Here is a 25,988-nt window from a genome sequence, read left to right as displayed (position 1 = left end):
TCCAGTAGTGAAGTGTGTGTGTGAGAGAGAGAGAGAACACAGATTGACGTCAGCAGTGGGCGTGTACCTGGGCTAGTAAAGTCAGTTCAACAGTTTGCGGTTCAGTCTTCACTTTCCAAGCGTTTGTTCAATCGCGTGAAGCTCACGTCCGTGAAATTTGCCAGCGTGAGCGAGGACGCGTTACATCATCAGCTCACCTTTACCGCAGGTGACACAGAACACCCGGAAGAACGCGCGCATCGAATATCATACGAGTCGCTTCAGTTTCCATAAAGCCTAGAAGAGCTCAACAGATCACAGTCATGTCAGACTCAGAGCTGAAGAAGAACAAGCTGTTTATTGTGCTGATGGATGTTGTGTGTGTGCTCGTGGGTAAGTCGGATCTTTTATATATGCATTTCTGTCTAACATGTTCTAAGCCGAAGATTGTGAAATCCAGCCTGAGTTCACCAAGGTTCACCTGCCACCTTTAACTTCTTTTTCTTCCCAAAGGATACAAGCACATCTCACACAACACATTATATCTGGGTCAGTGACATGACCATTGTCTGACATAAAAAGTTGTATGTCCCATTTGTTAATACAATATGCCCAATGCCCAGTTATTAATATATAATATCAGTTTTTATTTGGGTTTCATGCATTTTTTAAAAAGTTCACACTGTTTCCTACACTTATCTACATTTACTTAATCAAAACATTCCCAAATCAGGATAAATAAAGTGTGTATATTGCAAATTCTCATGGCTACTCAATCTGACCTGAAAAAAAAAAATCATTTTTAATGGAAAGGTCAAAAATAGAGAATGACTTTGTTTCCAGAAATTAAAAACATATTCATAATAGTATAATTATTTGGTATAAATTGCATTTTTAATTGCATTTTAAATGCGTCACTGACTAATACATTATTTTCTTTTTTATGAGTTTAGGACTTTATCTTTCTAATTTACCTTTATTTAAGTGGCTGGTTTATACAAGGTAAATGTTGAGCAATTTAAAACCTGAAGTGTTACAATTATTTGTCTGGTGTTTAACATAAGTGATAATTATGTATTTCATGCCACTTAAAGCAAAACTACGGGAACATACCAAGGATGTAACCAAATTCTCAAGATTGGGGGGACCAAACATAAAGTAGAAATCTGACATTGAAAATAATTCTGAATATTTGTGTCTCCCTCAATAATGTAATGTACATAATGATTTACATCCTATATAATACTGTTTTTTTTTTTTGGTGGTGGTGGTATTTACGTTGCAGTACCGTGTTAATACCATCATACAATAATATGATAATACGTTCTTTTCTAATTAAAAACTAACATTTTCATTACAATTAAATTATGACATGAACAAAACCTGATGATCATGTTCTCCAGCATGGTTTGAGATGTTGAGCGTCACTGGAAGAACATCTGACCATCCATACAAAGAGTCACATGATCAATGTCACTAATTTGCATTTGGTTAGTAACCTACAAATACGTGTATAAAACGTGATATTTTGTAGTACACTGTTTTCCAAAAAAATGAAGTCTCAGACTTTTGGACCCCATCAATCCATAGTTTTACCATCTGGTAAAGAAATGATGTATAAATCATTGCACCATGGTACTTTTTGTAACTTCTGAGCTTGTTCACACATGCAGTGCTTTATTTGAATGAATCAATCTTATGTTGCAAAAGGACTGATACTCATCATTTCCATAATTATTAGTTCAGATGCAGCAATCATAATAACTGTTGGTGACATGTTCCCTTTATTCTTCCTGCTTTTCATATGGTTTCTGTGCCACTGTAACTTTGATTTGAGATTCTGCTTTGTATTTCACCACTAACTATTATTTGAGGCAGCACATAAATAATAACACCTGTAATATTACACCGGTAAAATGAAATGTGCAAGCATTATTGGATGCGCTCCTCTACTGAAGCATATAGGCTATATCACAGTAACAATGCTGACCTTTAGGAGTGTCTCCATGCATTATTATAGTTGAAGTGAACAATGCCAAAAGACAGTTTTACTGCAGCTCATGTATGCTTCAGTTCCTCTGTGTGGTCTAGTAAACCTGTCCAGATGACTCAGCATAGAGTGAATCAGTTTTAATAATAATAATAATAATAATATGTTTATTCTATAGAGCGCTTTTCAGAAAACTGAAGGTCGCTTTATAATAAAGTACAAATAAACATGACATAGAAATGATACAAATAAACTGAGATGGATAACATAATAGATAGTTACATATACATAAAAATCTGATCATAGAGTCAATAGAGATCAAATATATGTTTTACGGTGGGTTTTGAAATCATGTAATGATGAAAGATGTGTTGGGGAATAGAAGCGGTACAAAAAGCCCTTCCACCAAACGATGATAGTTTGTGCCTACGGATCGTCAACAGACCGGTATCGGAAGATCTAAGTGTGCGAAATGGGGAGTATTTATGACTGAGATCAGAAGGATAGTTGGGGGCAAGACCATAGAGTGCTTTGAATGTGATGAGGAGTATTTAATTTGACTTGGTTCACTTAGCGTGAGTCAGATTTACATCCAAGAAGTGTTCATTAACTGCTGCTGACACAGCAGACTCTCTCACAGATGAAGACTGATGAGTCTCAGAATCATTAAATCTGTGCCAGTAATGGTGTAGTGGGATCTGTTTTCATTTAAAGCAATCGTTCACCCGAAAATACCAATCCTGTCATCATTTACATTCAAAAAAGAACTATACAGGCACTGTAAACGTGGTACATATGACTTATGATAGGTTTGACTATGATGGAGGGGAAGATTTTCAGTGAATAGCAGTCTATTCCTCACACAAAGCTAACAAATTGCTTCAAAAGACTTGGAATATAGTGTTTGAATTGTATGAACTACTTATATATAGTGTGACAGTGCTCACCCACTTGTGCCTTGGTTCTAGAAGTTTTTTTCCCATAAGATTTGTTTTTAAAGTTTTTGTTAAAAGAGCTATGAACAATGAAACCAACCAACTAATGTTCATTTTTAATGTTATCATTAATTACCCAATAAGATTTTTTTTCTGATATTCCAAAGCCAATAAATAATGGATTATTTCCTTCAGCTGAAACACTCCAGATGCGCACTGTTCGACATGATGGTTTTGAGTTGCTTGAAATATGATTGAAATCACTTTGAAAAGGAAAATACGGTTAAGTGCAAAATGTGCAACGCAAGTTTGTCTTATAGGCTTCACAAAAAATTATAATGAAAACACTTTCATAAAAGAATGGTGTGAATTCTTTGTACCCCCGTGTTTTATCACGTTGTTACAGGATAAGCGCATCCAAAATGAAGTTACACCTTCATGACCATCTAAAATTGAATTAAGATTTATATGCCAATATATTGGTTATTGTTTTTATCATCACTTCCGCTGTTAAACAAGATTATTGTAAAAAATGTTGTAATAATGCGGTCTTACTGCTTCAACAAAAAGCGTATACCATTGATTAACAACCTGGTTTACAGAATGTCTGTTTTTTATGGTTTATAACTAACCATCCCCTTGTCGAGAAAATAAATGGGATTTTTTTACTTCTGAAACTGAATTTTGGTCTTGGTCTTTTGAATGAACAAAAATGAAATGAAACATCATGGGTTAAATCTTACTTTTAAAAAAAAACTGTAAACAAAGCCATTTCTTCTATAGAAAACAAAGATTGACAGTAGCCGCGTTTCCATTACAAATTTGCACAAAACTTTTGGGATATTTTCTAAATGTCGATAAAAAACTATTGGCAGCGTTTCCATAAACCGATGTTATGCGACTGAAACTTAATTTTTTCCTCTCGCGATAAATCATGGCGATGAATGTTGGTAGGTTTACGTATATCGCAGCCACCGCACTAGCCATTATTTTTAAAGGGGTGGTATAATGCCCTTTTCACAAAATGTAAAATAAGTCTTTGATGTCCCCAGAGTGTGTATGTGAAGTTTCAGCTCAAAATACCCCACAGATATTTTATAGCATGTTAAAATTGTCATTTTTTGAGAGTGAGCAAAAATGCACCGTTTTGTGTCTGTTCCTTTAAATGCAAATGAGCTGCTGCTCCCGGCACAGGGGGCGGAGCTTCAACAGCTCGTGTCCTTTTATCTCACAGACACGCACTGAAATTTTCAAAAACATTTAGCCTTTTATGTTCAAACCGGATTCAGACAATGATGGAGAGACTCAAGAAGAAGTGACAACATGTAGAATGTCGTGTAGTCCCTACCAGCCGTTTGTTGTAGTCCTTAAAAAGCGATTTCTTTAAAAGCAAATATCTCCCTTTGCTTTGAACTTTGATTGTAACTTTGCAGATGTTGTTTATGCTCAAACAGCAACATTACACACTAACTAAAGTTAGAAAAGTGAAATCATAATCAACCACCCCTTTAATGGAAGGAGACTCAGGCGTGTATCCAAACATTAATGGCAAGGAAAACCCCTTATACTGGGAGCTGCTGCTTATAAGGAGTTTCTCCCTCATATCTGCTTCAAGGTCTTGATCAACTGTGGCATTTATTTGTTGTTTAGATTCCAGTATTCCTGTAATACTTTTGTCTTTAATGAGTTTAATAAAGAACCCTGTCTCGACTTCTGTCCAAAAATACAGCGTCATCTTTAAAGAATGATCGACTTTAACGTACGCCGGTGACCTATAAATGCAGGAAAAAAACAGTTTCCATTGCAATTTGCGAAATATTCCTTTTTCGAATTGCCTGAAAAGCCACCTCATGCGAGCGTAAAAACTTTTTTGCTATATATAAGTTTGTGCAATATCGATATGTTTCCATTGGGCGTATTTTCAATTCGCAATTTGGGCGTGGGCGTGGGCGTGGGCGTGGCCTACAGGTAAACCTCACCTGTGCCATTCAGCGGGAAGATGATAGTGCACAGTGTCAGGAAAGACAAACTCAAACAAAGTGGGCCAAAATTATAAATCTCAAGCATGTGTTTGTCTGCACATTCTTGCTGCACTGTTTGCTTCTGTAAAAATGCTGTGACGCTGCGTGTCAAGGCTTGCTGTAGAATCAGGTCAGTGCAAGTCACATGCTATTCTCTACTGTCAACACCAGATAGGGATTGCTCTCAAACCATCATACACGTGTACAAATATTTGCCTTTGTCTGGACAGACATGTAAATGTAGATGATTTGAGAGCAATCCCTATCCGGTGTTGACAGTAGAGAATATTGTCAACCAGTATTCTGTATTCTACTGTATTCAGTATTCTACTGTCAATCCCTATCCGGTGTTAACAGTAGAGAATAGCGTGTGACTTGCACTGACCTGATGGCCGATCGGCCAGAAAGGGTGAATTAGTGTGGAGTTTGATGCTCATACACTGAGTAGGGCTGCATGATTAATTAACATAAAAATGAAATTGCAGTTATCAACTTGCAAAGTCTGTGATTTAATTGAATATATGCGCAGAATGAATCATGGCACTGTTCTTTTACACTTGAGCCTGTGTTTTCAGCATCTCAGTTCATAGTAAATGTTGCTCCACATGAACTCTGCATCTGCTCTGAGTTTGCAGATCTGTGGATCGCTTATGACATGCGTTTGAGTCACAACATGCGCCAACCATCTTCCCAAATTTGTAATGAGAAGTGGTTATAAACCCTTCGATTCTCCACCAAAATAAAAGCTTGATGGTTTAACATTTGAAAATGAAGATGAAGAAATTCATAATATTGTACTATAAAATACAATTATTTATGATTTTTTCTTCAATACAATTTTTACTATAAATAGTAGTTTTTACAATAGTAATATTTCTTATTTTGTATTATATATATATATATATATATACACAATACTTTTATATTAGATGTGATTGATCAGGATTAATCAATTTGATTATTATTGTTAATATTATTATTTTTAAACTTCCCCCATCCCCCCGCCCCACACACCTTTTTTTATAGACAATTTTATCAACATTTTTTTTTTTCTTTTTTTTTTTTTTTTATGCAATTTTGCATTGCAATTTTTTCCTTAAATCATGCAATTGTAGATCTGAGCCAATAGGGATTTGAGGCTGAACTCTTTTCACTTGGCTTAGCAACTGAATATCAATGTCCTAGATTCATTAATGATTCTTACGGACACCAGTTACGTCCATCTGGATCTGCATAGAGAAGCATTTGAGGGGAAATAATAACGGTTGTTGACATAATTGCTGATATAGAAGACGTAACTGCCACTTTCTTCATTCAGTTTGTCTTTGTATTTTCAAAGGATATTGTTCACTTTTGGCTCTGAAATGGCATTATAGTCCAGCTCTGGAGCTAATGTTCCACGATTATGATTCACTGCCTGTTCAATATCCTGCCTTTCTAGATAAAGTTCCTTTCACGGCTCATTGGTAGACCTTTGAAGGGTTTGGTATTGGAAAATCTCTGCAGTGTTGGGATTGGCAGGTTGCATTGTTTGTGACATTTGAGCAGATGTCCACACCCCTCAGAACTTCATACACATGTAGAAACATTTCAAAGCTATTCATACTGAAACTGGTAGTGAAAATGTGAGATTTGACATGCTGAATGTTCTATGAAAGCCTCACTCTTAAAGGGATAGTTCACCCTAGAATCAAAATGAAGTCATCATTTATGCTCCGTGGTGTTGTTCTAATGCCATATCTTTCTTTTATGAACCACAAAAGGAGAATAATAAAAGTCCATATAACGGCAGTGAATAGCGACCAACATCAAGCTTTTTAAAAAAGATGCAAAAGTATCACAGAATGATCCCATGTGACATGTGCCGTATATTACAAGTGTTCTGGGGTATAAGATTTGGTGAAAAACAATCTGAAATTTAATGTAGGCCTATTATTTATGAAATTCTTGATCTTGTCCATTGGTCTTCTCTGTACGGCTGCACGACAGCTGTTGAATTGTATTTACTTATTGTAGAGTTAAGGAAAGGTATCATGAGCACTGTAATGTTTGAAGCGGATGTCATAACAAATGTCAGATGACCGGGAAGATTTTAAAACGAGCTGTTCATTCATAAATCCGTAAGATCTTTCCTTCATGCTGTGGGAATACAAACCGGAAGACAATGCAGAACACATCGAGCGCAGCGCTGAAAAGGGGCTGGGCTATAAGGTCTATTAGCGCCGCAGTTCACTCCGTCCAGAAAAAGAAAAAGTTGTGAGAGATAAAGAACAACAGAAGCAAAAAAAGTATCCGTGTACTTTCTTCACTTTAGTCAAATATCACCGGACCGAAACTCGCTTGTCTAATGACAGTCGGATTGACAGTTGACAGATGTGAACGCGATAACTTACGACAAACACAACGGATATATTCACCTCAGCTCAGAGAAGAAGGTACATGGGTTTTATTTCATGTCGGGTTTTTGTTAAGCTTGAGTGCTTTTTGAGTCACAAGAAACGAATGAACTTTTGCTTCTGCCACTATGTGGACGAATGCGAGCGATGCATTTTATTTTATTTTTATTCTCCTTTTGTGGTCCATAAAAGAAAGAAGGGCATACGGGGTGAGTAAATGAGCTTAAAGGGATATTTCACTGCTGGAAAGATGAATGTGTATTTAAATTGGGTCATTTATGTAGTAGAAATGTGAAATTATTTTAGAAGTTGGTGCCTTCTAGACTGAGAAAAGCCAGAAAATGTATTTTTGGCTCATGTGGATGAAAGACAACAACTCCCAGAATGCACTTGCTTCGCTGCCCTACGAGGACACTCCCAAGCCACGCCTACCGGTTACAGAGGGCAGTATCGGGAGAAATGATACAGCTAGGCTACTAATCGACTCGAAACTGAAAAGATGGCGTTTTATCTTGAGATCCCCCTATGGGCGGGTTGAACACATGCGGGACGAGCTCCTCCTACTGGCTGGAGTCTCTCACCTCTGATGATGATAAATGATGATTTTTGCGTCATCTGAGGTTTTTTTCCAGACACACAATACAGAAATCTCTCGTCTCAGGGGGACATGAGGGAGGGAAGCACGGTCACTCGAAAATACTACGGGGTTTCTACTGATACAAAGCTTAATGCTAATCGGTGAAGTATCCCTTTAATTTTCCATTTTAGGGTGAACTATCCTTTTAAAAATAAAAGTTCCAATTCCAGAAGGGGTTTTCACAGTGATGCCATAGCATAGAAGAGCCATTGGTTCCTCAAAGAACCTTTCAGTGAACAGTTCTTATAAGAACCACTTTTTCTTAGTGTGAAGAACATCTAAAGAACCCTTTTCCACTATAAAGAACCTTTTGTGAAATGGAAAGATTCCATGGATGTTTAAGGTTCTCCATCACTGCCAATGAAGAACCTGAATTTTTAAGGTGTACAGGCAGTGACGCTTCATCTCTATGACTTGATTTCCTCTTTCCTTTTATGCATCAGCCGTTTTAGAAGAATTCTTGAGTTCATGTTTGTGTTTTGCCTCCACAGGATGCAGAGGTTAAGAAACTCTGCTGTTCTGTATTTCCTCTTCCTGTATGTCCCATGATTCCTACTGACTTATTGGAAATGCTCCGGCTACTTGAAGTAAAGAATTCTCAAAGCTGACAGGATTCCCTTTACCTAACCGGACTATAGAGTTTAAATAGAAGAAAATTATGGAATAAATACATTTAGTCATTACCTCACCCTCACGCTGTTCCAAATCTGTGTGACTTTCTTTTGTGGAACACAATATGAAGTATGCTGAGTTGAGTTAGTTGACATTTAGTTGCAAAGTTAGTAGAATGTCTAAAGTAGACTATGGAAATAAAGTGTAACTTTTTTAGTTTTGGGTGAACTATCCTTTTAATAGTTAAAAAAAAATCATTCTTCAAATCCTTCACACGTGATCTGGATCTGAGAAAGTTTGCGTGCTTCCAAAACTCTTGTTTGCCTCAAATATGTGAGTAACTGAGAGAAAGGTCTGTTTGTGATGGTTCAGTACAAGTTGTCAGCAAAATATTGCATGAGATATTTCGTTTTCTTTCATATTGATGAGGCTGCGTTGTGAGAACGAGCTCTTGACATTTGATTTGGAGTGTTTTGTTCTTTTGTTCTCTTCTCTCTGAATTAGTATGGGATGGACTTGGCCAGATAACATCAGATAACATGCCAAACTGATTTAACCCAAATCCTCTGATTTTCAGAGAAGCTGTTGTGCTAAATGCTTAAAGGCTCCGTATTTAATTCTTATAAGATGCTTTCCTTCCTTTTCTTTTAAGTCATGCTTCAATTTTCACTTCCCTACATCTGTGCACGGACGCTTTTTAAGTCTCTCAGATCTGACTAAATTTCCTCACTGTGTTTATGTTTGTGGGCACAAATGAGCAGCAAATGGCTAAAATAATTGGACATGCTGGAAACTTTCTGTTTTTTCATGTCATGCAGTTATTCTCACTGGCTTCATCCCAATTTGCAAACTATCTATACTATATTAAGTAAGCGAAAGTAGGATTTCCAGATCATAGTATGTTGAAAATACCATGCCAAACTGCCAGAGGTGTCTGGATGGTGTATTATTTCTCTATTTAGGCTACGAAGTGTGCATCAGTGCAAATCCTTTTTTTTTTTCCTTTGCAATGACATGCACTGATAATAAATCATTCACAGTGAGAACGGGTAAATAGTCATGTTGACTTGGCATGTGTGAAGTACGAGGTCTCCAAGCTTCCACTGTTTACTGTTCAAAAGTTTGAGGTTGGTAAGATTTTTTCAAAGAAGCCTCTTATTCTCACCAAGGGTGCATTTATTTGATCAAAAATACAGTAAAAACAGTAATATTGTGAATTATTACAATCTAAAATAACTGTTTTCTATTTTAATTGTAAAATGTAATAGGGCTGCACAATTAATCGAATTTCTAATCGCGATTACGATTATGGATCGTCCAAAGCCGCGATTACAAAAAAAAAAAAATCCACTCTGCGTGCATTTAGAGCATGTAATGAGAGGCAAATCACAACTACTTCAGAAAACCCAGCACAATAGGAAGGAACTACCAGGCAGCGACGTATGTGTACGCTGAAATAAAAAGTCTTTCACCTCAGAAAAACGAACGTTCCTGTCATGTCAGCCGTTATAGGCTACTGTGTTCGTAAGCGCACACTCTTCAATTGCACGCGCAAATGCGGCGACGCGCGCTGTGTATAAAAGTGCAAAGGAAACTACGAGCATGCAACGTTGTTACGTTGTAAATTGGTAAGTCACAAAATAAAAGTAAAATACCAATAAATCACGTTACTGGTACGTCGTGTGTTAGCTGAGAAGGATTTGCATGCAGGTATGGTTTTCATTCTATTCACCAGGAGCAGTTTTCATGTTTCATTAACAGTTCTTGTTAGTATTGTGTATCACCATCATGGTAACTGTCGTTTTAATATTAACCCCCAAATGCCACTTTATTTTCACAAAAAAAAAAAGTTATTTTTTATATTTATGACTGTGGTGGCTCATACCAACATTGTATTTACAAAAGCTAGTTTGGGACTGCTATTTAATAGCTGTAGCATAGGCCTAATGTTTATTTATTAGTAGTCTTTACTATTAGTCATATTCTTACAATTTATGTGTATGTTAAGTAAAGGGGGACAGTGTGTGTGTTCACAATTTTTAAGTAAACATATAATAATATGCCTATATATATATATATATATATATATATATATATATATATATATATATTCAATGTAAATTGTGATAATCGTAATTAATAATCGCAATTACAATTTCAAGGGAATAATCGACAATTATGATTTTTGTCATAATCGTGCAGCCCTAAAATGTAATTTATTCCGGTGATTACTCATCATTACATCATTACTCTAATCATGTGTCACATGATCCTTCAGAAATCATTCTAATATTATGATTATGATTATTATGAATGTTAAAAAAGTTGTTGCTTCATATTTTTGTGGAAACCATTGAAACTTTTTTTCAGGATTCTTTGATGAATAGAAAGTTCAAAAGAACAGCATTTATTTGAAATACAAATATTTCGTAACATAAATGTCTTAAATTGTCTCTTTTGATCAATTTAATGCGTCCTAGCTGAAGTAAAGCATACATTTCTTCTGAAATGTTCAAAAATCGTACTGACCATAAACCTTTGAACGGTAAACCCAAATGTCAATCAAAATTTAATTATTATAAAATATTGCATCTTGATAGTTATTTAATTTAATTTTATGATGTGGTTGTATCTCCCAAATATGACATACTCCCCACGAGAAAACTGCTTTACCAGCTTAAGCTGTGTCAGGTTTAGTGGACTGAGGAATGAATGAATCAGATTATCAGGTCTGTCCTCACTCTGCTGAACACTCAGAATGCATGAAACAAAACCACAAACCACAGGACCGACAGAGCGAGGGATCAAAAGAGAGCAGGAGAAGAAATATTTGGAGATAAGAGAAAGAAAGAAAGAAAGAAAGAAAGAAAGAAAGAAAGAAAGAAAGAAAGAAAGAAAGAAAGAAAGAAAGAAAGAAAGAAAGAAAGAAAGAAAAGGGAGGTGGTCTCGTCTGTGTGGATTAGATGTTTCAGGTTCAACTGCCATTTCTATGAGCACATACCTCTGAGTATTACTCACTCACACACACACTTTCACTCTCACTCACACACACACACACACACACACACACACACACACACACACACACACACACACACACACACACACACACACTAGATCATGAACTGAAAGGATCATTTGAGAGGAACTGTTTGAGTGAACTTGTACATCCAAAACCTATGAGCAACCTACGTAAACACCAGTTTTAATACGTCATATAGCAAGCAAGAAAACTGAGCTGGTTTTGGAACGGAGCGATTGAATACCGTACACCTGAATGATCTCAGAGAGGATCTCTGATTTATTGCGGGTTCTTCAGATCAGTGTTCTGGTTTCTGGGTTCTTTAAAGCGCTGGTGTGTTGCTGGTGTTCTAAAGAACTAGAGGATAGAAAGTTATTTGTGGAACTTTGAAAGGATCTTGATTGGAACAAAGGATTGGAACTTTTTTCTTTTCCAAGGTGGATCTGGTGTAGGTCTGGTGCTTGGTTAATTTGAGTCATGTGGTTTAATTTGAAAGAATTTGTGGTTATATAATGTTTGTCTTTTTGATGTGTTAATTATGGTCTGATGAAGAGCCGTGGAGCTTAATATTACCAATGTGGAAATGTAATAAATTGAATTATTATAATTTTTTTTTTTTGATATGTGCCTTTTCCAAGGAATAGAAAAGGCAGAGCTTAATCCTCATTGGAAAACCTGAAAATTTTGCTGAAAGACATTTATAATGTTCCCAAAATTTATATTTCAAATAAATGCGTTTGAACTTTCTATTCATCAAAGAATCTTGAAAAAATATAGATATGGTTTCAACAAAAATATTAAGCAGCACAACTGTTTTCAACATTGGTGTGCGGAAGAGACTTCTGTCAAAAACATAAAATAAATAAATCGTACACTGTGAAAAATTTCTAACCCTCCCAAATCAAAAATTTCAAGTGACCAATAACATCTAAATTTTTCAATTGGCCCAAGTGAAATTCTGTAAATTATAAAATTAAATTTACAGATTTTCACTTGGGCCAATTGAAATTTACAGAATTTAAAAAATTTAGATGTTATCGGTCACTTGAAATTTTTGATTTGGGAGGGTTAGAATTTACTGATCTCAAATTTTTTAATGATAGTATATAATTAGCGATAATTAAATATACATTCAATGTTTGCTATTTGTGAACGTGATTTCTATAAAATGTTTTCTTTAATAGTCCTTCTGCTGTAATCCTGAACAATTTCCTCTGTTAGCATATTTCATTCAGTCCTCTCTCTTTTAATCCGCAGACGTTTAATATTTAAACTTAAAGGGTAACTCTCTGCAAAATGCAACCTAGGGTCTTTTTGTTAATCTACCCGAGGCAAACTTTCGTTTAAAAGCATAATTAGAATGCAAAAAACACTTTTAAGTTTGACTGTATTTTCGTTTTCGGTCAAACTGCCTTTTGAATGGGACTTCAATGATAGCATCAAAAATCGCTATTTTTAAAACACTAAGAAGGCTCGACACAACATTAAACTTTGCTGAAGTATCACCAGGGGCTCTACACATGAACTCCAGTATTGAGAACATTGTGTACACAGAGTTTACTAAAAAAGAAAGGTTTTGAACAACTCACTGAAGCTGTTGCTGTTTCCGTCCGCCGGCATTTTGACAGTCAAAAATAGTTGATCTCCGAATGCAATGTAACAGGGAGGAGAGTAAAGATGGAAAGCTCCTAAAGCTTAGTTATAAATTCACAGATAATTTGTTGTTTTGTCGTTAGTGAAAATCAATATTGACCTTGTATTTGAAAAATGATCCTCATATAAGAAGCAATACTAAAATTCAAAAGTCAGTTCATTCACATTCGGAGATCGACTATTTTTGACTGTCAAAATGCCGGCGGACACATCTACAATGAGTTGTTCAGTGAGAGTGAGAGTTACCCTTTGACCTGTGCTGAAGTGTCCATTTCGGGGTCACAGCCTCACAGTCTTCTGACCAGCTTGTCTACTTCCTCCCAAACGACAACAGCCGCAAAACAGCAAATATTCCCCCAGGGCCACTGAAAGATGTTTGTTGTTTAGTGACCCCTTTTAAAATCCTCCTCTGTCATTGGTGCAGTGTCTTTGAAGAGTGTTTGTCAGTCACTCAACCTTTAAGGAGGAGTGATGCACTGATTTACCCTCTTAGCTTCTAAAGTTCACTGTGAAGTGCTTACAATTTGTGCATTTTCACAAAATTGGGAAGTTTCAAAGCATGCACACGTGAGTAAAACCTTGTGGATCCATTAGATGCTAAATAAAGACACAATTTCTGTGTAATAAAATATGCATAAACTTAAGCAGTAAAGAAATTGGCCTCATATTTTGCTCAAATGCATGGTTTCTAGATATGTCTCAGGATCTTTATTTAATGTAAGTCTGTTTTTTTATTGTTGTTTTTTTTTACCACTAATAAAAATAGCAAATAGACTATATACATTGGCACTGAATAACCAGCAGAAAAGCCTCGACCACTAGAGATCAAGTCTTTCAGAGTTTCTATAGCGTAATAAGAGTGTTGACCTTCTGCTTTTTTGTTAAATATTGTGAGGTCATCATCTTTTCGTCTGCACTTGACCGGTGCATTCATTTATTTCTGGCTAAAAGAGTTCCTCTAATGTTATTTCTATACATACTTGTCGACTCCTTCTGATGTTTCATCATCTTACAGTTTAAACACTGTGTCAGTATTTGTGATGCTGAGGGAAGCACATTTAATATTTTACTTTTATCAATCTGAGTGAACTGACATATGTTCTGTTCAGTCTTTTTATATAATTTCCTCTGAATTAGTTGATTCATTCTTTTGGAGAACTCTTTCTCTCGTCATCTCTTGCTGTTGTCTTTCAATAAAAAAGGAAGTCCTTAGTTTTTTCATTTTACTGTACGTCAAATGTCAAACCTGGGCAATATAGTCCCGGATCAAGTATAAGAATGATCCCTCAAATCACACATTTTATTGAGAAAAGTTGTGCTGTTACTGTGCTGAGAGATCACACTTAAGATATTTACGGAATATCCGCCGAACTGTTACTAGAATCTAATTTTGCAAATAGTTTGTTTCTGAATATAAAAATGTCGACACGATGTAACGCACTAGTTTTGGATGAAGAGATTAGCTTGTTGCTGTCGTTTTGTTATGTTGTACAAGTAGGATGTGGTGATTGGTCGGAGTGGTATTTGTCCCGCCTCTCCTTCCCTATGATTGGATGGCTGGGTAAAAAGTGACAGTGATGAGCATTGCATTTGCCCAGACCTGAACATTATTTAACACTCAGCAACTGGAAAAAATTGAGCGTACAACATGAAATCGACACTCAGTGCCTCATCCGATTCTGCCGTTTTAAAAACACGGCGCTCCCATTGAAAACAGTTGGAAAAATATGCTAGCCTCTGGGAAATATGCTTGTTTTCTGAAAAAAATGAAGTCAATAAATGCTTAAAACAAGAGAAAATATGTGCCAATGGGGTCAGAAAAATAAACCTAATTTAAAAGGGAAACAATATTATTTTTATATTTTAACAATATATTTGTTCTTGTTTTAAGCAAAAACAAACTGAATTTGGATACATTGCTCATTGCTTCTCAAGTAAATGCATCTTAATTTGTTTGATATTTGTAATGAAAAACAAGACTCAAAATTACACTCAAAAATTTTGGGGGGGGGGGGGGGTTTCAACCCATATGGACAAACCCAACTGTTAAGTTAAAAAATTAATTAAAAAAATGCAAACCAATGGTTGGGTTTGTCCATATTTGACCCAAACATGGGTTGAAACATCCCAGCATTTTTTAGAGTGTACTAAGATTTATTTATTTTACATTTTTTTGCAGTGTAGCAGCCACCCAGAACTTGTAGAAGTTCCCTAGCAACTGCATTTAAAATATGCAACAACAAAAAAACACCTTAGCAACACCCTAGCAACCACCCTTCACACCCTTGAAATGTGAACGAGTTTTGCGTGGTCATTTTCCTCTGTAAGTGTGTGATCTATTGGATGTGCGTTCCGCCATCATGTTTGTTTTGATATTATGCAGAGGCTGTATAATATTCTCTGTGGTCAGTGTCAGCAGTTTCGTGTGAAAATGACACTGATTCCAGTCTAGAGAGACATCTAGATTTCACATGCACACGACGAGCTCGTAACTCAGTGGTTTGAGATTCAGGCTAGAGATTATCATAGAAAAACTGGTTAGAAATTTGTTATTTACAGTACAAGCATGGAAAAGTCATGGAAATTAGTATAATTTTGGAGATTTTCTATAGTGAATATATAGTAGTACCTGACATACACTACTGCTTAAACGTTTGGGATCGGTAGGATTTTTAAAATGGTTCTGCTCCCCAAGGTGGCATTTATTTGATCAAAAATACAGTAAAACAGTAATATTGAATATGAATTTATTCTTGTGTTGCAAAGCTGAATTTTCAGCATCATTACTCCAGTCTTCAGTGATCCTTCAGAAATCATTCTAATATGCTGATTTGCTGCTCAAGAAACATTTCTGATTATTATAGATTTTAAAAATCAGATGTGCTGCTTCATATTTTTGTGCATGATGCATTTTTTTCCATGATTCTTTAATGAATAGAAAGTTCAAAAGAACAGCGTTTATTTGAAATATGTTGTAATCACTCTTGATCAATGCATCCTTGCTGAATAGCCGGACAAAAATGGTTTATTAAAGTTTATTAAACTGAGTCATGCCAAAATGATGAGTAAATAAATGTCACTTCTCTAAGCAAGTTAGAAGCTGATGCAAGAGGTTTTTTCAGTCATGCCTCATCATCTTTTGCAATCTCCCACAAAAGATTTTTATCACCCCTGTCTCAGCCAACATTCCTCTTCAAATGTTGTCGTGTCACTTTATCTTTCCAGAGCGGCAGCAGCACTTTCTCTCTCGCTTATGTACTTCGTTTTCCATCACTGTAAAACCAAATCTTAATTTTTTTTGGCTGAATGCGCCCACATTCTGTGAGATTTTCTGTAAAATCTGAGACCTGACCAGCTGTCTTTTTAAGTTTCTCCTTGGCTGGTGTTAAACACTGACATTATTGTGATATGATGTGTATTTTGGCATTGCAGAGTTTGAGAAGACCAATAACATGTATAATTTCAAATTTCTCTGGCCATGGGAAACACAGATCAGAGTCAAAGGCCACAAGGATAGCAAACTGTGTCCAATTGTGAATTCTTGCCTGTTTATTTTATCCAGTTTCATCCTGATTGAAACGCGAGAGCCAGATGACATTGCGACAGGCCCCCGGAGACAATAGCTCTTCTTATTCCGTGAGTTGGGATCCAATGCGAGCGCAAAGACAAACGATCCTTTGGCGCAGCTCCCGATCACTCGGCACTGTAATAACTTCAAAATATGCCTGCCATGCAGTCGATCCACTATAAGGCCAGAGCTGTGCATGAGTCCGGCTCTTTGGGGAGGAATCTGAGATGTCGGGATTGGCAGAAACTCGACGCCTCCGTGACCTTGCTTCGGACAAGCCATCGCGATGAATAAGAGACAAGCTGTTCTCAAGCTTTCTTGTGATCATGGAGGCGTTTCTTTTGAGTGGCATTTGGATTCATTTATTAACAGTTTGAGAGTGTTTTGATAAAATCCCCTACAGGAGTTGGATCGAGGGTTTCCATTAATAGACATGCAGAAATAACAAACAAGAACTTTTTGGCCAGAAACTATTTACAGACATGCTTGGCATTGCAACCTCAGTGCCCCATTGTACTCTAACATTCAAAAGTTTGTCGCAAGTAAGATTTTTTTTGTTTGTTTTTGTAAAGAAATGAATACTTTTATTCAGCAAGGATGCATTAAATTGACCAAAAGTGACAGTAAAGACATTTATACTGTTACAAAATAGTTCTATAAAAATATGAGGAAGCATTTTCAACATTGAAAATAATAATAATAAATGTTTCTTGAGCAGCAAATCATCATATTAGAATGATTTTTGAAGGATCATGTGACACTGAAGATACTGCAAATCCAGCTTTGATCACAGGAATAAATTACATTTTACAATATATTACAATAGAAAACAGTTATTTTAAATATATGGGGAGCATAAGAGGCTCCTTTCAAAAACATTAAAACATTTTACTGATACCATACACTGTATATATAGTTATATGTTTTACACTAAAGTGATGTAATCCTTCAGTAGTTCTTTAATGAGTGTTGCATGTTGAAGGTCATCTAACACAACTAAGGAAAGTTAAAACAGATCTAAATCATCATCCACTTTATGTAAAGCATTTTAGATCCCAAAATCATAGCAGCATGTTCTCACTGAAAAGACATGTGAGGTGTGTTTTATACATGTCATCTGGCACAGTTTGTTTTAGTCCAGTGGGATGTGTTCCTGGATCAATATTCCCATCAAACTATCCTAACGTTTATCCTCAAATCGGATTTATTGATACGAATGTTGCGCAGAAATCAGTGTAACACTGTGTATGTGAATGCAAACGCTTTTAGCTACACAATTTTTGATGGTTTTGAATGGTATTTTACACTTACAACTGAGCAAACAAGTTCTATTCGTTTTAGCAGGTCAGTCTGTTTCTTTTTTAGTAACTGATCCAAAAAAATAGGATATTTGAGTCATCAGTCAACAGCGTTTCCTTAAGTCCCTGTTCCGCATTTTGTTTTGTTTTGTTGTTAAATGCATATTTAATATGAATTTACATTTAATTTTAATTTTATTTAATGCTGTACTGCAGAAACAGTTAACAGTATTTGAATGCAACACAAGGACATGTGGTTTTAACCGAAGTCATGTCAATATTTGAAGCACATTTAGTCAAAGCTGGAACACAATTCTCTCACAAACTAGTTTAGAAGAAAATTCCAGAAAAGATCTCATCTGGTGCAAGTTTATTTCAGGTGACATTAAACACACACACACACACACACACACACACACACACACACACACACACACACACACACACACACACACACAAATGAAGTGAGACACCTGTTGAGCTTGTCTTTCTGTACTAGACAGACATTTCCTGATGCTACAAAGATACTACTGTAAGCTGAATGTCATCATTTGTTGACATTTTTGAAGCGCTCCGGCTCTTTTGCACATTCTGTTTACCATCATGGCCTCATTCTGCTTGTGTGCTCCATCAAATATAACATGCTGGACATTTCGAAACCATTAATAAAATTTAAATTAATAAAAAATAAATGGCATTACAAATGTACTGTGGTGTTAGCATGACATGAGATGGCAGTATGCTATGTATCATTGTACCATTTGCATACTTTAAGATGTTTTAGATGGTTTTATATGGTCTAAAAAAGTATTATCATGATGTATGATGTGCTTAAAGGAACACGCCGACTTTTTGGGACTTTATCTTACCGTACATACTGTATATGTATTCGGTAATACTTTATCTTACCGTATACATACTGGGAACTATATTCTCAGAAGGCGAAGCACTGCTACTTCTGCGGAGTGATTTGCTCTAACTCTGAGCGAACTCTCTGCTCCTCACCACGGGGCTTCTCAGGCGCTACAAGCAAATCACTCCGCCCAAGTAGCAGTGCTTTGCCTTCTGAGAATATAGTTCCCAGTATGTATACGGTTAGAAGATGGCTGTGTGTCATGTGACCTTGTTATTCGTACACGCTGTGACTATACAAATCACAACATGTAAATAGGAAAATGTTGGCGTTATTTTGTCTCTTATTGGGAGCAGTATGCTAGCTGGAGCCATTTACCTCCAGTCTTTGTGCTAAGCTAGGCTAGCGGTGGGTGCGTCAGACAGAGTTACGGCACGAGAGATGAAAAGGGTATGTGTGGACTTATCTAACTCTGGGGGATACGGTGAATAAGCTAAAGTCACAAAAAGTCGGCGTGTTCCTTTAAATCAAATTGGTATCTTTTCTTCTGTTGATATGAGCTTTTAACACAAGTATGGGAAGGTGGTTGGCGCATCTTGCGTTCCCAAATGCCTGTTAAAGCAACTTTGGGATTTGATGTTGCATATCACGATTTTGGTTTGGTTTCGATTCATTTTGCAGCCCTACTTGACTGTATTTAGTATTTATGGTTTTTAGGCCACGTAAATATGGATTATTTAAATAAACTGTGCAATCTGATAGTAGCAATTAAAAGGTTATTGCCCTCTTAAATAGCTTCAATGTAGATAACTTTTTTTTATAGTACAGTAACTTCACAACTTTTTTAATGACTTTTACTGCCTTGTAGTTTAACTACTTGAACTGGTGAGAAGCTTGTCGAGTCTGAACGCTGCGATCCGCCTCCTCTGAGTTGGCAGATCCTCTGCCAGCGGAAAGTTCCTGCACATGGACTCTTATTAAAACCCCAACGCTTGAACTCTGCCATCTGACTGCAATTCTCCATCGAATCCGAGCCTCGAGATCAGTTTGAGATCTTCATCTGCTCTGTGGAAAATGCTCATCTCAGTTCTCTAAACCGCATCAGTGATCTTCTCATGAGAGAGTTTCACATCCCTCAGGTTAAACCAGCATTCAGCACAAGCCGAAAGTGAGCGTGCTGATCGAAGACACCTCGATATACATTAACCGTCAGGATGCGAAAGGAAGAACTGACCCTAGATTTTTGCAGTGAAGTATTGCTTTCATTCCGGTTCCCTTCATGCTAAATATCAGAGCTCTAGAAGTGCATATGTTGGGCAAATATCATTGCGTGTTATTCTTCATGTTTATTCAAATGTAAAATCATCAATTTCACAATTTGTTGTAAAAACAACACATTATAATGTTAGTACACATAGCAATATGGTCTACTAGAATAACATTCACAAATGTTATTCATTACACAGTATTTTACACTGTGTTTGTTATCTGATATGGTATTACAATTGTTTATAGAAAAAAAAAAAATCCAAAAGTTCCATCGAAAAATATACGCCATAAAAGCTGTGTTTTTTTTGTTGTTGTTGTTTCTTATCTTTAGGTTCGGTCTTAAATGACAGTGTGAATGCTAAGCGAACCAGTATTATTTTCTTTTTTGGTCTGAATCAAGAGAACCGAATTACAAGTGTGAACACACCCTTAGTCTAGCTTTTACCAGGTGAGAGTTGAATTTGGAAGCAAACAAACCCTTAACGTTGATAAGCATATTTGTTTTGCTATCCCAACAATACATAACTGTATGGTCACTGTGACACACTTGTTGTGAGCTGAGAACTTTTCCATTAATTTTTTATTTGTATAGCGCTGCTCACAATACACAGTTTCAAAGCAGCTTTACAGAAAATCATGATGTTAGTGTTTAGAATATCTTAATGCTTTCATGCATTTAGCAGATTAAAACCGGGGCGAAAATATACTTTACATTATGACGATACAAGCAATCAATCAGTTGAGATTTTGCTATATATATTGCTTTATGTGAGTACTGTATGTATGCAGGTACTAGATCCCTGACCCTGAATGATAATTAAGTTTAAATTATGCGATAATATAAACAAGTTGAGATTCGCTATCAATCATGCAATCTGAAATAAATGCATATTTTGTCACATAAACTCAAATGTAATGGTTAAAGTGTTTAATTTGACCAAATGGAGCTACAAAGATGATTATTTTTAAACCTGTTTCCTGAACTTCATCTTGGTTATCTTCTATATTGGTGGGCGGCTTTTGCTCTAGATGACATGAATGTCTTTAAACTGAGGGAAACCAAATGATGTGGTCTCTTCAAACAAGAAGGAAGAGGGAGATTTGTAAAAGACAGATAATGATGGAAGAAGGAAGGGAGAGAAAAGACTTTGAGTGGAAGGAGGTTGAAGGTTGTTTTGTGTGTTTTTACAGTCTGACATATGGAGAGAGATCTGATAGAGACTGTTAACCTGCCTTCATGATCCTCAAGGCTCTCAATGTCCTGTAATAGTGGACGGCCGTGTTCCTTTAGGACAGTCTAACCTTCACACGCATGATTTGAGAGTCTCGTGTAAAGTAACCTTTAACTTGTTTAAATCAGGGGCTGCGTTTCTGAAACTAAAGGTTCAACCCTTTCATAACAATGTTATCAGTCTGAGTCAGAATGTGGCTCTGCTCACAAATAGTAAGTTAGGAAGCATGTTACGCACATTTTAAAAGTGTAGTTATGTTGCTTTTTAAGAGACCTAATCCTCTGCAGAGAATGCAAATCCCAGAATGCGTTGCAACAAGCTAATTGAAAAAAAATGATGCCAGTTGGTGGAAGTGAGAGAAATGTAAAATTATTAATTGAATATAACTGTTCGGTCATGCCGTCATTTGATTAATTAGCAACGCTTTACAAAAAGGTTCTGTTTAGTTGTATGAGCTAAAAATGAAAAATACTTCTAAAGCATTGATTAATCTTAATTTCAGCATTTTTCATTGTTAGTTAAAGGGATAGTTCACCCCAAAAGGTGAACCTTCCCTTTAACTTTAACTGTAGTCTCTTCAGAAAATTTGGACTAAACCGCTCAATTCAAATGGATTAGTTTTACCATCTCTTTATGAACTTTTTGAGGCATCAAAGTAATAGTTGCATAGCTGTCAATGGAGGGACAGAAAGCTCTCAGATTTCATCAAAAAGGTTTTTATTTGCGTTCAGAAGATGAACGAAAGTATTACGGTTTTGGAACGACATGAGGGTGAGAAATGAATGACAGAATTTCCATCTTTGGGTGAAATATCCCTTTAATTAACTAATGGAACTTTATTGTAAAGTGTTACTGATTTATTTTATACAATTTTAAGATATTTATGTCATATATGCCAGCTTGGAAGTCTAATTTCTTTTAGAATAGCAGATTTTTATTTATGTGTAATTTAATGTGCTGAAACATTTGCTTGTGAAACTCACGTGCACTTTTTGCACGATGCAATTTATAAAAAAAAAAAAAATTAAAAAAAATTGTAGACTTTTCCAGTCTTGAGTGGATCAGTGTGCGGTTAGCCACCCATTTTGTTCATTCTGTGTAATTTAATGTGGAATTATTTGCATGCATACATTAAGTTTGCAGACAGCTGCTGATGTAGGCAGTCGACATGGAGGTTAACAGTAGCTGAGCTTATAACTCTGCCTTCATTGACACTGTAAGGTTCTAATTAAAGTTTTATGAGTTTCCAACAGACGACCCCCAAAGCTCATTGTCATCCCCTCGCATCCGTTAAAAGACAGCTTTACAGTCGAAATCATTGTGAGAATGTGTGTGGTTGCTGGTGCCATTGTGTCAATGTAATGAATGTAAGCCTTTTTTTTTTTTTTACAGCCCATCTGGGTTTATGGACATTTCCTTTTGTGCAAGAAAAAACTTGTATTCTTTGTGTCTGAAAACAATGCATGCTTACTCAACACATTTTAAACCTTTCCCAGGATGTCTTGTTGGATCTTAAAATGGGGATTTTTCTTTCTGGAAATAGAATATTATGTATGGATGACCTACAGTAGTTACAATGCTTCGTAAATAATTATTATATACTAGAAGCCAAACATGCATTTGCCAAAAATGTTTTTTTAAAAATGGACTCTGACATACAGTGTTGCATTAGATAATGTCAAAAGAAAGTTTTATTTATTTTTTGCAAACTTAAAATGTTAAAATATTTTTCATCTTCAATATGTAGCCTAACTATTGTTTTATATTTTATACTTGAATTGAAATATTTAAGTTTGAGCATTTAAGTTAAAAATTATTATTATTATTATCTTAAATTATTTTAAAACTGAATTATTATTTTTTTTACTTTTTTCTAACAATTTGTACATGTTTTCTCTCATCTTTGCTATATAATTCCTATGTGAAGCACTTGGAATTATCTTTGTGTTTGAAATTGTGCTATATGAAAAAAATTATTTATTTATTTAACATAAATGCTATTTGGTTTGATATATCTAATGCAATGACATTCACGCATTTTTAAGTGTCCAAATACTTTTAAGCGCCACATTTTAGAACCTTTAGTCCTTTTGGGAGCACATCTTTAAACTCGTTCTGACTAAGGCTGCTTTGAATCTGTCGTTTGGTCGTGTGCATCTGCTTCCATGTGTTTGGATTCAAGTAATATAATATTACTGGACTCCAAGGTCCTGATCTTGGGAAAGTTACCGTTGCTGTGGGAATAGAAAATATGTTGATGAACTTGATGATGAAGCAAATATATTTCACTCTGCATCAATATCCAAAGATTATTTTCCCTCAACGGTCCCTGATAAAACTGATTGGCATCTTTGCTGTCCGATGGGAAAAGAGCTGCGTGGAATATTCAGGCTTTGAGAAACATGACCAGAGTTATAAATATTCCCTCTCCTGGTTCTCATGACTTTTGATTAAAAAAAATAGTGGAGTTGGAGACATAAATCAGTGCTTTTCCTGGTTACAAGATACTGTTGTGGGCATCTGTTGAACTGACATCTGGTGCCATGACCCTGGCGATAATTCCCACTGACTTCCTGTATCCGGATGGCAAGGGGAAGATTATCCAGCATTACTGAATCCACAACATGTGTTTGACATTTATGATTGGTCAATAATATCTCTTAATGTGGAAAAGTCTGTTGTACACTATCTGTGTTGATTTTCAGTTTTTTGTCCTGCATGATTCGCAGAAGCACTGATGAACTTGAATGTCATCTGTTTCCTATTATAAAAGCATTTTTTTGTTGTTGTTCCCATGGAAAATTCAACACAAGACATGCGGTAGATGATTTGTTTGATGTGTGTTACTGAGCCAGCCATCTGAGGCCAATAATAACGCTGTTGTTTGTGTTTCAGTGTCGATGCCATTCATCATAATGACCATCATGTTCCGGCCGTACCAGCGTGGCGTTTACTGTGATGACGAGTCCATTCGTTACCCCTACAGACCAGACACCATCTCTCATAAAATGATGGCGGCCGTTACCATTTCCTGCTCCATCATTATCGTGAGTCTCCACCAATCAGACAGCTGAGCAAACCTTTAAAGGGGTCCTATTATGCTTTTTACATTTTCAGCTTTCTTTAGTGTGTAATGTTGCTGTTTGAACATGGAAATAGGTCTGCAAAGATACAAAGCACAAAGTCCCTCCAGCGGGAGTTATTCTCCATATCAGTGTCACTGTTTCTGAACTCCCTGAAACACCTCCATTGTAGTCTTGAGTTTCTTCTGGGAACGAACATGTTACAATATTCCCCATTTAAATCATTCCTGCCTAAGGAATACGCAAAATAAAGGGACTAAAGGGAGTTAGTTAGTAGTGTGTTGAAACTCGCGGTTATAGTAATATAGTTATGTTTCTCGCTTAAAGCAGTTGACCAATCACAACACACTGGTCCAACCAACCAATCAGAGCACATTGTGCTTTTATAGAAGGAGGAGCTTTATAGAGACAGGAACTAAACAGAGCATTACTGACAGACTGGGAAGAGAGGTGCTGCAACAATATCAAATATTTCATCTTCAAGCATGAAAACATATTCTAGTAGACGACAAAAACAAAATCAAGACTTTGTAAAAGGGCATAATAGATCCCCTTTAAAGAAATAGCTCATCCAAAAATCTGTCATCTACATCTAAGAATATTGTATGTTTTTTTTCCTCTGTGATAAAAGGAATTAACTAACATAATAACAAAAGTCAACCCAGGCTCATTGCAAAAATGTGCCTGTGGCATCCTTTCTGGTAAATTATTGTACGTTGCTTCTTGCGCAGTTTGCGACACTTTTAGGGCCCTATTTTAACGATCTGAAACGCAAGTATCAAGCGTGAAACGCAAGTAACTTTGTGGGCGGGTCTTGGTGCTATTATACCGGCGGGATAAATGACTCTTGCGCCCGACGCAAATCTAAAATGTGTTGGTCTGAAGTAGCTTCATTAATTATAGGTGTGGTTTGGGCGTAACGTGAAATAAACCAATCAGAGCGTCATCTCACATTCCCTTTAAGAGGAAGTGCTTGTTCCAATGGCGGATTGCTGTTATAACGGCGGATTTGCCAGACGCGTACCAGGAGCGGTTCACAGCCGAGGAGACCGACGTTCTCGTCAGGGCCGTAAAACACAGAGAAGTGACATTGTATGGGGATGGAGAAACACACCCAAATTAGCTTCGGTTAAACAGGCGTATAATAATTTGGGTAAATGTGTAAGCTAGATTTATGCCTATTTTTTCACATCTTCATGGACACAACAATGATTTCCCTCGTGTGTTTGTTAATATTTTTCCTTGTAATAATGTATGGTTTGCAAAAATGAAAACTGCTTCGTCTGTGTGTAGATGAGATAAGCAGTGTATGCGCGTTGTGCACACGCTACATTGATTATGGCCAAGCATGCGCCCTTAAAATAGCATATGAATAAAATGCGCAACGCGCCACTGACTTTAGACTAGGTTTTTCCGGGTCTGTGGCGGAATTGTTTTCTG

The 25,988-nt window shown here is 36.3% G+C and overlaps 1 protein-coding gene across 1 annotated transcript in view; it reads left to right on the top strand.

The window, feature by feature from the left end:
- plpp2a (phospholipid phosphatase 2a) overlaps window positions 1–25,988 on the top strand; it is a 34,864-nt gene continuing 8,876 nt past the window's right edge. Inside the window, exons 1-2 of the mRNA XM_081375302.1 lie at window positions 1–372; window positions 24,361–24,512. Of these exons, the coding sequence (XP_081231428.1) occupies window positions 303–372; window positions 24,361–24,512 (222 nt within the window). The 5' untranslated portion in view covers window positions 1–302. The remainder of the gene's footprint in view (window positions 373–24,360; window positions 24,513–25,988) is intronic.

The sequence above is a fragment of the Scardinius erythrophthalmus genome, assembly GCF_964197995.2.
Source record: "Scardinius erythrophthalmus genome assembly, chromosome: 9".
Lineage (NCBI taxonomy): Eukaryota > Metazoa > Chordata > Actinopteri > Cypriniformes > Leuciscidae > Scardinius > Scardinius erythrophthalmus.
The sequence above is the reverse complement of the archived record's forward strand: the minus strand, read 5'-3'. Positions and strand labels throughout refer to the sequence as shown.